The sequence below is a fragment of the Aspergillus wentii genome, assembly GCF_001890725.1.
Source record: "Aspergillus wentii DTO 134E9 unplaced genomic scaffold ASPWEscaffold_10, whole genome shotgun sequence".
NCBI classification, from domain to species: domain Eukaryota; kingdom Fungi; phylum Ascomycota; class Eurotiomycetes; order Eurotiales; family Aspergillaceae; genus Aspergillus; species Aspergillus wentii.
The window spans coordinates 148,305-163,393 of NW_024467841.1; the positions used below are offsets into that span (position 1 = coordinate 148,305).

General features: G+C 49.3%; 7 protein-coding genes across 7 annotated transcripts; 3 read left to right on the forward strand and 4 right to left on the reverse strand.

Annotated features, from left to right (window-relative positions):
- Nucleotides 1–12: 12 nt before the first annotated feature.
- ASPWEDRAFT_73154 (MFS transporter) lies at nucleotides 13–1,972 on the reverse strand (the record flags this gene model as incomplete). The annotated part of the gene is made up of 2 exons (XM_040839287.1): nucleotides 13–1,310; nucleotides 1,357–1,972. The coding sequence occupies 2 exons, from the start codon at nucleotides 1,970–1,972 to the stop codon at nucleotides 127–129; spliced, it is 1,800 nt and encodes a 599-aa protein (XP_040683395.1). The 3' UTR covers nucleotides 13–126.
- Nucleotides 1,973–3,886: 1,914 nt separating this feature from the next.
- Nucleotides 3,887–5,878, forward strand: ASPWEDRAFT_46464 (uncharacterized protein). Its single transcript, XM_040836765.1, has 4 exons — nucleotides 3,887–4,315; nucleotides 4,421–4,734; nucleotides 4,787–5,074; nucleotides 5,126–5,878. The coding sequence occupies exons 1-4, from the start codon at nucleotides 4,138–4,140 to the stop codon at nucleotides 5,732–5,734; spliced, it is 1,389 nt and encodes a 462-aa protein (XP_040683396.1). The 5' UTR covers nucleotides 3,887–4,137; the 3' UTR covers nucleotides 5,735–5,878.
- Nucleotides 5,879–6,570: 692 nt separating this feature from the next.
- ASPWEDRAFT_79385 (uncharacterized protein) lies at nucleotides 6,571–7,672 on the forward strand (the record flags this gene model as incomplete). Its single annotated transcript, XM_040839556.1, has 2 exons — nucleotides 6,571–7,272; nucleotides 7,340–7,672. Coding segments are annotated over 2 exons (1,035 nt in total), but the record flags the coding sequence as incomplete, so codon positions are not given.
- A 598-nt stretch (nucleotides 7,673–8,270) lies between these two features.
- ASPWEDRAFT_177463 (uncharacterized protein) lies at nucleotides 8,271–9,701 on the reverse strand (the record flags this gene model as incomplete). The annotated part of the gene is made up of 2 exons (XM_040831653.1): nucleotides 8,271–8,819; nucleotides 8,895–9,701. The coding sequence occupies 2 exons, from the start codon at nucleotides 9,699–9,701 to the stop codon at nucleotides 8,271–8,273; spliced, it is 1,356 nt and encodes a 451-aa protein (XP_040683398.1).
- Nucleotides 9,702–10,202: 501 nt separating this feature from the next.
- On the reverse strand, nucleotides 10,203–11,353 carry ASPWEDRAFT_121967 (zinc-binding alcohol dehydrogenase family protein; the record flags this gene model as incomplete). The annotated part of the gene is made up of 2 exons (XM_040829122.1): nucleotides 10,203–10,734; nucleotides 10,800–11,353. 2 exons carry the CDS (start codon nucleotides 11,351–11,353, stop codon nucleotides 10,203–10,205), a joined length of 1,086 nt encoding a protein of 361 aa, XP_040683399.1.
- Nucleotides 11,354–11,532: 179 nt separating this feature from the next.
- Nucleotides 11,533–14,145, forward strand: ASPWEDRAFT_46467 (uncharacterized protein). Its single transcript, XM_040836766.1, has 13 exons — nucleotides 11,533–11,679; nucleotides 11,741–12,033; nucleotides 12,090–12,262; nucleotides 12,321–12,396; nucleotides 12,456–12,502; nucleotides 12,569–12,804; nucleotides 12,861–13,032; nucleotides 13,081–13,122; nucleotides 13,185–13,276; nucleotides 13,336–13,427; nucleotides 13,484–13,585; nucleotides 13,637–13,757; nucleotides 13,807–14,145. The coding sequence occupies exons 2-13, from the start codon at nucleotides 11,808–11,810 to the stop codon at nucleotides 13,994–13,996; spliced, it is 1,569 nt and encodes a 522-aa protein (XP_040683400.1). The 5' UTR covers nucleotides 11,533–11,679; nucleotides 11,741–11,807; the 3' UTR covers nucleotides 13,997–14,145.
- A 177-nt stretch (nucleotides 14,146–14,322) lies between these two features.
- ASPWEDRAFT_177466 (uncharacterized protein) lies at nucleotides 14,323–14,772 on the reverse strand (the record flags this gene model as incomplete). The annotated part of the gene is made up of 1 exon (XM_040831654.1): nucleotides 14,323–14,772. One exon carries the CDS (start codon nucleotides 14,770–14,772, stop codon nucleotides 14,323–14,325), a length of 450 nt encoding a protein of 149 aa, XP_040683401.1.
- Between the last annotated feature and the right edge of the window lie 317 nt (nucleotides 14,773–15,089).

Below are 15,089 nucleotides of genomic sequence, written 5' to 3' on the forward strand. Positions count from 1 at the left end.
TATCCTGTTTTGCTGGTGTCTTGTCAAAGTGCAGTCATTATCATTATTCTATTGCCTATGGTCTATATACAGGGTATCAGGGTATCAATATATCAGACATAATCTGTCGGGATAGGGTAAACAATATTAAAAAACACCCAAAAACCTCTTCCGCCGGCTCTTGGTCGATCGCGATCGCTGCGTGATGGCCGAATTCCGCGTGTTGACTCGGTCGATGTCGTACGGATTCGCCTGGTATACAGGCTCTTCGTCCACCGTCGACACGGAGGCAATCGACTCTGCATCGTGCACTTCTCGATCCATCGCTCTATCGTCCGCCACCTTTTGCTCGGTTTCTTGTACCTTCTCAGTTTCCGGCACAAGTGCCTTGTCGGCCAGTTTACGCATGAATTCGTCTGCTTCGGCGGCGTATTTGCATTTTTGTCGAATCTGCTTTCCATACCGGTAGAAGATGAAAGGGAATGGCACACAGGCAACGGCCAAGAAGGCAGGGATGCATGAAGCCCAGTGGATGCCCAGGTTTCTATACATATAGGTGGTGAAGAGAGGGAACCCAGCACCAAAGCACGATCGAATGATAGAGTTGGCGGCCAATACGGAGGCAGCGTAGATGGTGTACGAGTCAATGAGATACACCATGATGCCCAAGAAGACGAGGACCATTCCGAAGCCGAATGGTGCGGCGGCGATGATGCTCACGATCCAATGCACGCTGGGTCCGTTGGTCCAGGCGAACCAGAACAGGCCGATGGGGATGGCGATGCCTCCGATCATGGTCGGTGGGAGACGGGCTTCAGGCGGTGCGAAGCCGTTGTGTTCTCTGCTGACGCGGACATATCGTTTGTTATCGTGCATGTTGTAGACAACCGCGGTCATCATTCCAATCATAACGCTGAGGAAGGGCAAGCTGCCAATGCCTTCGCTCCAGCCGCGCATCTGCTGGTAGACAATCGGAAAGGCGTCGAAGAGCATGTAGAGCGTTCCGTAGATGATGGCCATGTAAGTAGAAAGCAGCAGGACAATCGGCTCGACAAACAGGAGGATCCACGGCCGCAGCAAAGCAGCTCCAAAGGCATCACCGGCAGATACCTTGCCACGATCCCGGTCCAACTTACTGAGATACACCTTTCCACTGATCTTGGACAGTCTTTCCGCTCGCTTTCGTAGGAGGACTGGTGCATATGTCTCAGGGACGAGAAAGGTTTCAATCAGCCAGATTGCGCCGGTAAAAGTGGCCAAAAAGCCCTGCACCCATCGCCAGCCGGCATTTTCGCCTAGAAAGCCTCCGATCACCGGACCCAGAGTTGGACCTAACTGGTTAGTATAGGATGTAGATAGAGTATAGAACAGACATACCGAGAAAGGGTGCTCCAGCAAACAGACTAGTCGCCAATCCTCGTTCTTCAGCCGAAAAGATATCAGCAATAACTCCACCGGCATTGGTCAGTGGCGAAGATCCAAAGGAACCCGCGAAGAAACGCAGGATTATCAACGTCCAGATATTCTTCGCTCCTGTAATACCGGCACTGAAGACAGCCAAAGCCAGGTATGTTATGAAAAAGACAATCTGCCGTCCGTACAGCTCACTCAACGGCGCCCATAACAACGGCCCAACAGCGAATCCCAGCACGAACAGCGACACACCCAGTGTAGCCACTTCCTCGCCCACTCCAAACGAAGTCAGAACCTCCTCGATACCTCCAGCATAGGCAGACGAAGCCAGTGACACACCCAGCGTGGCGAAAGCGACGGTGATGGTGTATGCCCATTTCGTCGACATCTTAAGCAGCATCGGATTGCGGGGATCGTCGGGGATCCATTCGACGATGAATGGATCATCTTCTGTTCCTGAACCAAGATACGGGTATTCGATAACCTCTTGTGTCACAGCGCCCTGATCCACGAGCAGACGCCAGTAGGGGATCTTGGACGATCTAGGAGCCTCGATCTGGTCGTTTTTAAGCTCCGCCATGTCGACTGAGTTTGAAGTGGTGTGCAGACATGACGAACCAGTGGGATGACGTCTTCTTTTATATGCGCCTCGTCATCCTGAAACCAGATCACACCACGCAAAAAGATAAGCAACAATCAGACCAAAAAAGGCACGGCAAAGCATCAACCATGGCTGCCGATTGCTTGAGTCTGGCGCCAAGGCTGCCAGGTGGGGCTTTTGCTGCTGCCGGTTTTCCGCTGCCCCACTTTGGATGGCAGATCGGTTGTTGAATCGGCAAGCCGAGAGGGCGATTTATTGGGCCGAGGCTCACTTAATTATATAGTAGTGGTACAGTATTGATCTATGGTTAGGTAGGAGTACATGACAGACGCTGAGGTTGCCCGTATGACAGTAGATAGAGTGATCAGATTGAGTTGTATGACTTGACATGTGCTGTGACATCATACCAGTTATGCATGCAGCTCACTTCATAGCGTATTCATAAGCCATCAGACGCAAACAGAACCTGACTGCTTTCTATCTTGATTAGTACATCAGCAAGACCTAATATGGTTACATTTGATATATCTTGATATATTGCTGACGTGTCTCAACACTGTCCCAGTTCATTCTACCATATACGTTTCAGATGTTGCCTTCATGATTCAATACCATGTATGTATTAGACCATTGCTATTGTTTCCGAGTCGCGTGGAACGGTCCGGTGGTTTAAACAATCATTAAGCGATGACAAGACCCATGGTCATAGTTCCAGACAGATCTCCAAGTTCATCCGAGAGATCCGAACTAGCCCTTATCTAGACTCCAAACGCCTCGGAATTTAGAGCGGAATAATTCAGACCAGAATAATTCCGAACTACTGTTTTTTAGTCTGCCTAAGATATAGTCAAGTTAAGTGTCCTAGGTGTTGGGTGTTATTTTTACCGAGGTACTCGGTCTGGTAGGCAATTATCTTCCTGGCTACCTACCACACAAGTAGAATGCAAAAAAATTTGTTCCAATGCTATCCAGTTGGGTTTATGACAACATGAAAAGCTTGTACTTTAATGACATGCAATATTTACCTTTTCTTTTAATGATCATAATAAATCGATTTACGATCCCGTCCGCTATATATATATATCTTCTTGATAAATCTAAACTCTATCAACTTACTCATCATTCCATTATACCATCACATCCTTTTTTAATACATATGAACAATTAGGTTCCTTCACATTATTACTATTCCCAGTTGAAAGTCTACATACCAACTGCGACTACGTCAGTATGACTGCATAGGATTTGATGATCAAGTTGCAGTAGCGCTGAAAGCTGGCTTCACCCTCCTCATTCATTAACATTCAACGCCAAGAATAGCTACTCTATAGATGGTCAAGCTTCTTGCTACCCCGCCATGCAACTGAACTTTTAGGGCTGGGATAATCCTAAATCTAAATATTATGGGTTAGTTATATATCTTGTGATCAAGACAGCTAATGCCAGCGAAGAAGGGGGGAACCTGTTACCAGTGATTGTGCATGGCACTCGAGCACAGGAAACAGCTTGGCCTGGGCAGAATGGCGTCTCCATTTTGTATGGAAATGTCCAGAGATAGGTGCTTTGTACTACTCCTTTTAATCAGGCAGATCACTAAATATTCGCACATTGATTCAGCGCACGCCCGAGAAGCAGGGGAGGAATATTGGCTTGCAGAACCAGTTAAGCAATAAACTCTCTTCTTATTGCAAAAGCTACGGAAAGAAACGGACTGGAAGAGTGCTTGATGAGCTCTCAATTCCTGAGATCGACATGCTGTAAATAATACGATAATACTGGGGTGTAATGGATAATACCATACATCCCAACGGGGTAAGGCGGTAACAAAGGCAGGTGACCTGGCGCCGGCCATGATGTGCCTCGCCCTCCATGAGGGCCCCCCACTTTGGCCGCTGTTGATGTTTTTATCTCAAACTTTGTCCAAACACGCCATCATCCGGTCTCCCATTGGGCTTTACTACGGTGCCCATATTAGACGCCTTGGTCGCTGGTCCCGAGCCTAAACCCGCCCTAAACAATTGAGGACCACCAGGCTCCGTCGTACAGCGGGAAAAACAAGCATTGAGCTGTCTAAATTCCATCTTTTCCACCGGTGCCGTCCTAGTCTTCATTGACTTGAGGCTCAATCCATTCCGCCTAGAACAATGGGCGAACCTACACCCGACATCACAGTCATGGATCATCAGAAAACAAATATATCCACAGAGCGGGCAACCCCGTCGAGCGATATGGGCGCTTCCAGCAAGACTATCGTCAGGAAGGTGAAGAAAGATGCTAATCTGCTGACGAGGTTGACTCGTTGGCTACTCAACAACCAGATCGGTACGTATCGACAGTGGCCCGGTGTTGACTTGGCTTCTCGCTGCCATTTTTACGTCTTTTACGCCGGAGCCCGAGCTGTTGCTGACTGCAACTGACTTTGAATAGGCCTCTCTTTCAATCTCATCGCTCTTCTTTTCCTCACCCACATCTCCATGCCCAAGGCACGGCCATTTACAGCCAAATTCTTCACACTGTCACATTACAACCCCAACACTGGGAAATATGCTCTCGGCCATGGGGACGGCTTGTTCATGATCTTCTGGGTCACCTTCTTGACTGGCCTACGTGCAGCTTTCATGGAATACATTCTAGCTCCCCTTGCCAAACGATTAGGAGTAGCGAAAAAGAAGGATGCTACTAGATTCGCCGAACAGGGATGGATGCTGATCTACTACAGTGTTTTCTGGCCTCTGGGAATGGTATTTATTCTTGACTATCCTGATTATTGCGCTTTGACTAAACATTTTCCAGTACATATACTGCAAGTCGCCATACTTCCTCGACATGCAACAGCTATGGACCGACTGGCCTCAGCGAGAGCTCGATGGGCTTATGAAGGGATACATGCTGGGGCAATGGGCTTTCTGGTACCATCAGGTACTTGTCATCAATGTTGAGGATCGTCGGAAGGATCACTGGCAAATGCTGAGCCATCATCTCGTCACGATTGCGCTGATTTGCGCGTCATACGCCTACCACCAGACCCGGGTCGGGAACCTGATCTTGGTAACGATGGACGTGGTCGATTTGATTTTCCCTGTAAGATATGCAGAATTCTATGATATGCGTCCCTACTAATCACCCAGACAGCTTGCTAAGTGCCTCAAATATCTCGGGTATACTACGGTTTGCGATATTTTATTCGGCATGTTTGTCGCCCTATGGCTAGTCTCCCGCCACGTGTTCTATATGATGACCTGCTGGAGCGTCTACTCCGACTTCCCTAAAGAGGTACCGCCATCCTGCTACCACGGTACTGCGGACAATCTTCAGGGCCCATTCCCAGTACCCGATGGCTGGTCGCATCTGTTGGAACCCTTCCGCGACCCCGCAGGCACGGTATGCCTTAACAACAACATTATGTACGGCTTCCTAACGTGCCTTTTAACCCTCGAAGTCATGATGATTATGTGGTCCTTCTTTATTATCCGAGTCGCTGTGCGTGTGCTGAAGGGCTATGGTGCCGAGGATATTCGAAGCGACGACGAGGAGGAGAACGAGGAAGAGGCCGTCGAGTACGAGGAAGTCGAGGCTCTGGAGGAAGAAGTTGGCGTTGAGGATATCGACTTGAAGGGATGGGAACGCCGCACTGCTGGAAAGAGGGCCGCGAGCTCAAGTGGCGTCAGTTCATCTTTACCCAGGAATCGCGATCGCAAGGAGTTGCTGAACCGGATTGGGTGCGAGAAGCAAATCAGCTAAGACTTGAGAACGGCTCGATGATGGCTGTCTTGGGCTGGCCCAACACCTGTGGCGTCTTTTGGCCTGAGGCAGAAGCCACTGGAAATATGACTGTGAATTTGACTGCTGCAATAAGAAAAGTAGGTGTATTGAACATACGACTTGATACTGCCAGATTGGAGCCACCGTAGCAATAATACTGTATTTACTCGTATGATCGAGCCACTTTAGGTTAGGCCGGGTATTTGACGTACGGGCAGTTACCATGGAACGCTTCTGGCCCCCACGGCCAGCGTACGACAGCTGAAAGAAAACCGCTGACTCATGCAGCCTGCCCAATCACAGCTGTCACTGTCAGTCGCTTGTCACACCCGACCGCTGGCGGAAACGGTTATCCACCTATCAACTCCACCGGATCGGAGGCTTTTTTAGTCATTCGGGAGGTCCACCCATTCGGAGGCTTTTTGTTTTTTCCCCACGGTGCCTGAGACAACAGAGCAGGAGATCGCGTTTCCCTATTTTTCAATAATCATGGCTAGCTGCTGTGGCTCGCAGTGAGTTAGTGATGGATCCCTGTCGGGGGGGCACAGCCCCCTTAACCCCAAGGGAAATGGAAACATTGGATTCGTAACAAACAAATGGAGATGTTTACATCAGCAGCCCACTAGCTTCCCAATTTACAGGCTGCGTCTTGTCGACCAAGACCGCTTCACTCCTTTAGCATCCCCGGGACTTGGATAATTGAACAGCTCGAGGAGCTCAACCGTGTCTACTACTAGGTTTCGAGAACCTCATCCTCCTTATCGGCAACAACCATGGCTGCCTCCACCTCCCCGCTTCGCAGTACGAAGCTGAACGACCAAAAGCCCACGCGCAGAAAACCCCGTTCTCTCCGGCGTCGTTGCAAACGTTTCGCGATGAATCACACCTGGACAATTCCTCTCCTACTATTGCTGGCCTTTGCCGCTCTCTACGCCATCAATCCGACCGAGTCCAACGTCATCCACCGCTTTATCTTCCTCTCCTACAAACAACCAGCCCTCGAGGCTGGCGCACCCCCGCAATATGGCAAGGGCCTCTGGGACATCGCCTTTGTTTCCTTCTACACAATTGTTCTCTCCTTCACACGCGAGTTTATAATGCAAGAAATGCTGCGTCCCCTGGCTCGTTTCTGCGGAATCAAGTCGCGGGGCAAGCAGTTGCGCTTTATGGAGCAGATGTACACGGCCGTCTATTTTGGATTTATGGGACCGGCGGGTCTGTATGTGATGCGCCGATCGCCGGTCTGGTACTTCAACACAAAAGGAATGTACGAGCTCTTCCCGCATCGAACCCACGAAGCCTGTTTCAAGTTTTACTACTTGTTCCAGGGTGCATACTGGGCGCAGCAGGCCATTGTCATGTTGCTGGGTATGGAGAAGCCACGCAAGGACTTTAAAGAGCTGGTAGCACACCACATCGTTACTTTGGCTTTGATCGGCCTCAGCTACCGCTTCCATTTCACGCATATGGGCATCGCCATTTACCTGACCCATGACATCAGTGATTTCTTCCTTGCCGTAAGTTGAACGAAATTCTTCGAATCCCAGGTCTATTCAAAAGGGGGCTAACATGAGACTGGTTTAGATATCGAAATCCCTCCATTACATCGACGGCCCCATGACCCCGCCATTCTTCGCCCTCTCGATCGGAGTTTGGGTTTACCTACGTCACTATCTCAACCTGCGTGTCCTCTTCTCGATCTTGACCGAATTCCGGACAGTGGGCCCCTACGAACTCAACTGGGAGACTCAACAATACAAATGCTGGATCTCAAACATTATCACATTCGGATTATTGGCTGCGCTCCAGTTCCTGAACCTCTTCTGGCTGTATTGCCTTTTGCGCGTCATGTACCGATACCTCGTACACAATATCGCGGAAGACGACCGGTCCGAGCCTGATGAGTCGGAAATTGAGGAGGAACGCAAGAAGGCCGAACCACTATCTTCGTTGAATGGCAATGATCTCAACAAGGGCAGTGTGAACGGTGCTACCAAGGCCACAGGAAAGGAGAATGTTGCAAAACCTACGAAGAGAAAAAGCACTCGGTAGACTGTTCGCTCTCGAAGCGGATCCATGCCATGTGTGCGATAGCTACCGGATGTCAGCATAGAGGACTGGAATTAACAGCACCTCCCGTTCTACCTTGGGCATCTTCAATACCTGAGTTTACTCTTCAGGGCTAACTTGGAATAGGTTCACCAGGTCCCGCTCTGGTAGAAGTTCCGAGTCTTAACGGACAAGACCAACATTGCAGACGACAGAGCAGCGTTGGTCTTTGGAAATTCTACCTTCAACTCCATATTTCCAAGACGGCGTCCTACACACGCAAAATAAATCCTAATTATAAATTTATAATACCCTAGCTTAGGAAGTGGAAGGTTTGATTGGCGCAATCAATAATTCAGCATCGTGGTTGAATCGGGTCTTTCTTCTTTGTATGTATTTGAACAGCACACCAGCTCAATATGAGTCATGATATATAAATCCTAATCAAATAATTTACCATCACAACTTATACCAATCCCAGCCCCGTGATCATTTCGTCCCTCGTCTTTTCCAAAACCACATCCACATCAGCCGACCCATAGAACGCCTCATTATAGCAAGCACTAAACACCATCCGTTTCCTCCACGTCCACAGATACATCTGGAAATCACCCGTAAGCATCGTAGAACTCACCCAGAAGTCATCCAGCTCCCAATCACCGTAGCGGGGTTGTAGGAAGTCGTCGACCACGCCCATACTCGACAAGTAAGGCGTGCTGCTGGGCGGCGCACCGCCACTTTCGAGAATTTGTTTGGACATGGCCATGTACGGGCCCAGGTAGCCGAAGTCGTTGTCTGCAAAGACGAATGGGTTTTTGTACTGCTTGTGCAGGGACTGGCTGATGGACTCGAAGGTGTTGTCTGTGCTGAAGTCGATCGGTAATGGGAGTGCGGTCTGGAGGCTTCCGATGGAGTGCTGGTGTGGGTTGAAGGGAGGAGGGAAGTGACGCCGGAGATCGATGGTGGTGAACTGTGTGTATGATGTGCCTTCTTCGCCGGTTGAGGATTGGATTTTCTGGGGCGAGTTGATGTGTTAGTATGGGAAATGGGTTGGCATGTAGAGAACTGGTACAGACTGAAGCACACTTACCTGTGTCGCCATTACCAGCGCAGCATGCCATGCAGAGGTGACAGATACCCCCTTCTGCTTGCAAGATTCGATAATGGATTGTGTGGTCTCCTCAGTCAGTGCGAGGTCCCTGTGGACGGTCTTTTGCGGTACGCGTCCAAAGTCCACGCCAGGCAACCGGATGGGCTTTTGCTGCATCAGGATACGCTGGAAGATAGACTGAGCATCCTTGACACTTTTCTCTGATGGGATCGCCGAAACCCCAAGCCAGTCATCATAGGGTCTTGTCAGATTCAGAGGCCCGGTGTGGGCGTTGATACCATTGGAGTGGTCCTCTGACTGCCTGGACAGTGTCGTGAACAAAGCGTGGTACAAATACAAGATCCCACGCCCATCGATGAGGGCGTGCGGAGCCTGGATAACGACCTCGTTCGTGTCGCGCAGGAAGTGAAGAGTGATGCAGAACTGGCTCTTGAAAGCAGAGAACAGCTCGTCTGCGCTAATACCGTCATGAACCTGGAAGGATTTCTGCAACCACTCTTCTACGGCAGTCGATTCGTCCGATCCAACCACCATCTCCCGCGTATTAGTATCGACCACGGCGGTGATATTGGGGAAGTCACGCCGCGTTTCTTTCCATGCTTGTCGGAGAGCATTTGCAATGTCGACACTGTCGTTTCCACGATAAGCGATTGACACGCCGCACCCAATCATCCAGTGCACTGGTGCGCCTTCAGGAGAGGCGAGAGTAAGGTAGAAAGACTCCATGGAGCCCAGCTTGCGGCGCCAGGCTCCATCTTGCTGGGACCAGGGATAGGCTGCGGCCATGATGATTTCTGGGATGACCTTGAGATAAAATTGGGATAGGGTCGGAGAAATGAAGGGGAATAAAATCACGGGTAGCCATTTTCTAGATTTGACACTTATAGGTACTTGCCAACTCTCACCGGGGCCTGAGACTTGCTGGTTTGCTTATCCGAACATCCAAGGCCGAATGTATATAAAAGTCTCCGAACACGCCCCGGTTGGCCCAAGAAAGCCGTGTATCGCCGGACTGTATTGGATTATTTGAGAATTGAGATTAAGGCATGTCTGGATTAAAAAGTTCTAAGAAATAAGCGATTATAGAGGTTGCTCAAATTGGGCCTAAGCAAAGCAGACTCAGCGTTTGTTGATATACGGTGCATAGATTTTAGGACGTTATGTGCATTAATCCAGGTTTTATGCAACTGGGAAAGCTCCCCACATCACATGATCCAGGCGTAAATCATTATGCAATTGGATAAGTAAACAGCTCTAGTTCTACAAAATATCCATATCATCTCGTCTTCACGCGTTGCCAATGCGGACTACAAGCTTTTGCCCACGAACCTGCCCGGTCTTGAGCATCTCCAAGCCCTGCACAATACCATCCCATTTCCCAGGAACCTCTCGTACAGGGTGACACTTAAGGCGTCCCTCATCCAGAAGCGTCTGCACCTCCTGGCGCCATCTCACCCCAAGCTCAAACTTGGCCGGATCCGCGTCTCGGTGGTAGGCGCCCGTGAGCTTGACCTCCTGGCCCATCACCACGTATGTCATGGGCATGTCCATCTTGACTGCTTTGCGTGTCCTCCATTCATCGGGTGCGTACTCGAGACTTGCATATCGTGCTCCTACACGCCCAAGGGCCTTGAAGCAGCAGTCGACGGATTCGGGGGTGGTGATGCAGTCAAGTGCTTGCCGCAGTGTACCTTTGGTGATGTCTTTGATCGTCTCTCCGCACGTCGGGGATGAATAAGGGACTGTTCTGACTGCGCCGTATTTCTTTACTAGGGCCGAGGATGCAGGCGAGGCGGTTGCTATCGGATCGTATCCGGAACTGCGACGAAGAAAGTCAGTTATTCCAGTGGCATGAATGAATAAGGCTTTGCTGCGCAGACACACCTTGCGAGTAGTTGACACGCCATTGTCCCTGTGGCCGTTGCACCGCCATAGACCAACACAGGTATACGCGTCCCATCCTCTCGCAGAGGAGCAGGTTTCGACGGAATACCCGTGAGTTTCAACGAATCTTCCATGGTCAAGCCCACTGTCGCCCATCCGATTCCTCCCAGCGCTGCGCCCTCGAGGTCGTTCCAGGCATCTGGCACGCGCAGACACAAACGCACATCTTGAACGAGGTACTCTGTAAATGCGCCGGAGGCTGGATTCCCGGGATTCGAACCGTATATTGGACCGCATAACCGTGTTCCGGGCGGCGCATTGTCGACTTCAGGGCCAGCGGAAACCACGACGCCCATAAAGTCGCAGCCCAGGATCGCACCGGGCACCGGGTGGTATGAGGGCATCTTATAGTCGGTTGGGTTCAGCGCGACAGCGCAGACCCGGATCAAAACATCGTATGGTCCTTTGGTGTCTGGAATTGGGTGGATTTGAGATGCAACCGGTGGCCATTGCCCGTCCGGTCGTTGGACGAGACTAGTTTGTCGCTGAGCCATTTGTGCTGATTCTGCTTGAAGGTCGTTTGGCGCTCTCATTTCGGACGTCTACTCTGCCTCTGCAATTTTTCTGAAAGTGTACTATGTATAAACACCTATAGGGTTACAGCTGCACGTGAGATAGGATGTCGGAGATATTTGTGAGTATATCCGGTCAGCACCCGTACCCGACCCTAACCCTCCGACTCGGATTCGGGGCTCCGAATTGAAAACACGAATGATTCTACGAACAACTGGGTATCGTAGTAAATCTGCTCAGTAGATAGCAGGTATATGCCGAACTAAGTCTCGATGCCTGCAAAGTGCAATGGTACGAAAACCGCATAGTAAGGCTTGTTGTACTCCATTCCAATCATAAGCACTATATTAATCCATTTAAAAATATAGGACGCCTCTTCTCCATTCTTTCCCTTTTGCGAAGTTTGGTTGTTAAGCCCAGGTACATGGAGCAGCCATGATTTCAGCGTTGTCCTCAAATCAATTCGCGGTCAACGTGACCAATGCCGTGTCCTCCTATCTTCATGGCGAGGTCCTAACACCGACATGGACATGGGCGACTGCCATACCTCTTTTGGTTGTCGCGACATTCATGTACGACTTTGGGTCGAAATACTTTCGCGACCGCAAACTTCGCCATCTTGGTTCGCCAGCTCAGATCATTCCATTCAAAGCCCCTCTTGGTGAGTTTCCCAAGCAGTATGCATATTCACCCATTTCCAGCATCTGACATGTTCAGGCGTCGATGTCGGTATTTATTCCGTGTACAGACTTCTTAAGCACACTTTCTTCGAGCTCATGTCGAGCTGGATCGAGGATGCCCCTGGTCGAACTTGCGAAATGCGAATGTTTGCTCAAGGGTTGATCTTTACCGACGAGCCTGCCAACATCAAAGCGTTCATGTCCTCAAAGGTATGTGTTTCTAATAGAGAGAGTGAGGTCTCAGGAAAATATCTAACCGCTATGGTAGTTTGACGATTTTGGCAAGGGTGACGTGACACGGAAGATTTGGGGTAACATGCTCGGCGATACTCAGATTTTCACAAGTAAGAACTAGCCATCATTCGTTCTGTATAAATCCCGGAGCTTGCTAATCTGCATATAGTTGATGGAGAATACTGGCATAAGAACAAGGAGACTCTGCGTCCACACGTAAGTCAGGCACCGTACCGGAAACACGATGTATGTGCTTTGTATGACTGACCACGCACCTTGAAGGTTGGCAAGCTCCGCGCAAATGACCTCGAGGTCACCGAGAAACACGTTCAAAAGCTTTTTGGACATTTTTCTGCCGGTAAACCCGTCGAGATGTACGACTTGATAGATTGCTTCCAGCTCGACGTTACGACGGATGTCTTTTTCGGCGAGTCGGCATGCTCTCTTACGTCCGAGCCTCCATTCAGAAAACAAATGGATTCGTTGCTTCCCCTGAACACAGCACGCATGTTATTTGGGTTAGCGAAATTCACACCGTCTCTTCGAGGATCATGCACCACTAACAAGCATACAGGTACAAAGCGCTCTGGTTCTCGGATACCTGGATAGCTCCAAAGGCACTCAAGGAATTGAATAAATACACCAATGGCGTTACAGACAGAGCTTACGCGAGAGACTTGTCCAAGAAGGTACCGGAAGACTACAATATGTTGGATGACTTGGTCAGCCAAAAGAAGAACTACAAAGTATGACACTCAACACCGTCCGCCCGATGATATGCTTACACCGTGCAGGAGATCAAAGAGGCGCTGATGTCTATTATGCTTGGTGGAAAGGTATGATATTATGCACTGCAGAGCTATTATGCTTTTACGATCATATCAACTGATGGCGCTAGGATCCCTCCACGATTCTCATTACATGGGCTATCTACTTGATGGGAAAGCACCCCAATGTGATGAAGAAGATGCAAGCGGAGGTTGAAAAAGTGTAGGTTCTTACGCATCTTCAGCTTGAGCAAAGGTTACTGGCCACTAACAACCTTTCAGATGCGGCACAAGGCTGCCGACGGCCACTGAACTCAAGGAACTGACGTATGTACGACATGTAATCAACGAGACTTTCCGACTCCATCACCCCTGTAAGTTACTCTATGAACCAAAACCTGTCCATTTGCAGCTACTCATCCGGTTCTAGTGGGTCTAAACGTACGAGTGTCGTTTAAAGACACCACTCTGCCAACTGGAGGAGGCAAGAATGGCAAGGAGCCTCTAGCCATTCAGAAGGGTACAACTATCAGTAAGGCATCATTACCCACCACTATCTCTTCATTTACTTACGGGAATAAAGTCTACTCCCTAATGGGTATGCAACGGCGCAAGGATCTCTACGGCGAAGACGCAGACATTTTCCGCCCCGAACGCTGGGAGGAATCCAACATTAACCGCTGGCACTTTATTCCATACAATCAGTAAGTCTCCACACAGAGACATGGATGAATTTAAGCTAACCAAATCCAGTGGTCCTCGTATGTGCATGGGCCGCAATTTCGGTCAGCAGCAAATGGAATACATCCTAGCGAGAATCTGCCAAGAATTCGAGGAAGTCCGGATCCCAGGTGGACAGCGTGAGCAACAGATTAAGATTGAGCTGAACACTAAGATGGCACATCCGTGTATCTGTGAGATGGTACCAAAGGCGAAGGCATAGTTGTGCCACGAAGATTGTGATGAAAATGGCAAGGTAGTAAGTAGCTTTCTTTACTGCTAGGCTTTCCCTTGGATATACAGCCATATATGTGGCCTGGTAGTTAGTTTGGAAAATATGATATGGTATGTATGCATTTTTTTATTGACGGGTAAAGCCACTCATGACAATATGCTGGTGCAGCCACATCAGTCATTTCTCTTTAGTCCAGGTGATATCTAGAGTGAGAAAACGAAAGGCTGATTAGCAAGTGGTAGCATTAATGCATTTCCTAAGTGGAACGTACTGTTTTTAACGTTATTCTTTCCAACAAGTAGATCTCTAGTGCATCAATCTATGAAGTATGCATAGGGTGCCACCGAGACCCCCTCAACAACCTCCCGCTCGTCTTCTTCACCGGCACCTGGATCGAGATCCCTTGCACAGAGAGACCCCATTGACCAGATCGCAAAGCCCGCAAAGAAATCGTGACCGATATCAGATGGCGTGCCTTTGTACCCTTTCGCGGCCAGGTCCGCCACCACATCATCTAGAAATCGGTAGGAGAGTTGGACGCCATCAAGCCAGACTTCACTTCCATCATCGCCCGAATATGCGATCTCGACCAACTCAACCGTGCTATCGTCCTGGTAATGGATGATGAGTTGTGGGTCGGTATCATAGACGACTTTTTCACAGTCATTGTTGTGTATAGCAGATAGGCCGAGGCGAGATTCGATGACTGAGCGGTGGTCTCCGATTTGAGCCATAGCTACACCCTTGCTGGGAATGATATTCATAGCTGCAGTTTAGGCGCTGGAATTCAGTGTACAGGCTCAACGTGAGAGAAAAGCAAGTGAAGGGAAGGTAAATTTGTTGTGGATGAGGAGAAACTGGAAATGTCAGTGGGCCCTCGTATTATGAAGATCATTATAATTATGGCGCCAATCTGGTTGGACTACCAGATTTTACGAATAAGTGGGGTCTTTTAATTTGCTATCTATTAAAATAAGCTCGCTCAATGCCGCCTATTAGGGTACTGAAGGAGGTTCAAAATGAAGATGTTTCCTGACCAGATAAAAGACCGGATAATGATTTGCATAACAACAAACACTAA

Excerpts from the sequence above, each read along its gene's own strand:
- ASPWEDRAFT_46464 (XM_040836765.1), top strand. The coding sequence starts at position 4,138 with ATGGGCGAACCTACACCCGACATCACAGTCATGGATCATCAGAAAACA. Across the intron at positions 4,316-4,420 it reads GCTACTCAACAACCAGATCG|GCCTCTCTTTCAATCTCATC; the intron begins GTACGTATCGAC and ends GACTTTGAATAG. Across the intron at positions 5,075-5,125 it reads TGGTCGATTTGATTTTCCCT|CTTGCTAAGTGCCTCAAATA; the intron begins GTAAGATATGCA and ends TCACCCAGACAG.
- ASPWEDRAFT_46467 (XM_040836766.1), top strand. The coding sequence starts at position 11,808 with ATGATTTCAGCGTTGTCCTCAAATCAATTCGCGGTCAACGTGACCAAT. Across the intron at positions 13,033-13,080 it reads GCCAAAAGAAGAACTACAAA|GAGATCAAAGAGGCGCTGAT; the intron begins GTATGACACTCA and ends TACACCGTGCAG. Across the intron at positions 13,277-13,335 it reads CAAGCGGAGGTTGAAAAAGT|ATGCGGCACAAGGCTGCCGA; the intron begins GTAGGTTCTTAC and ends ACAACCTTTCAG.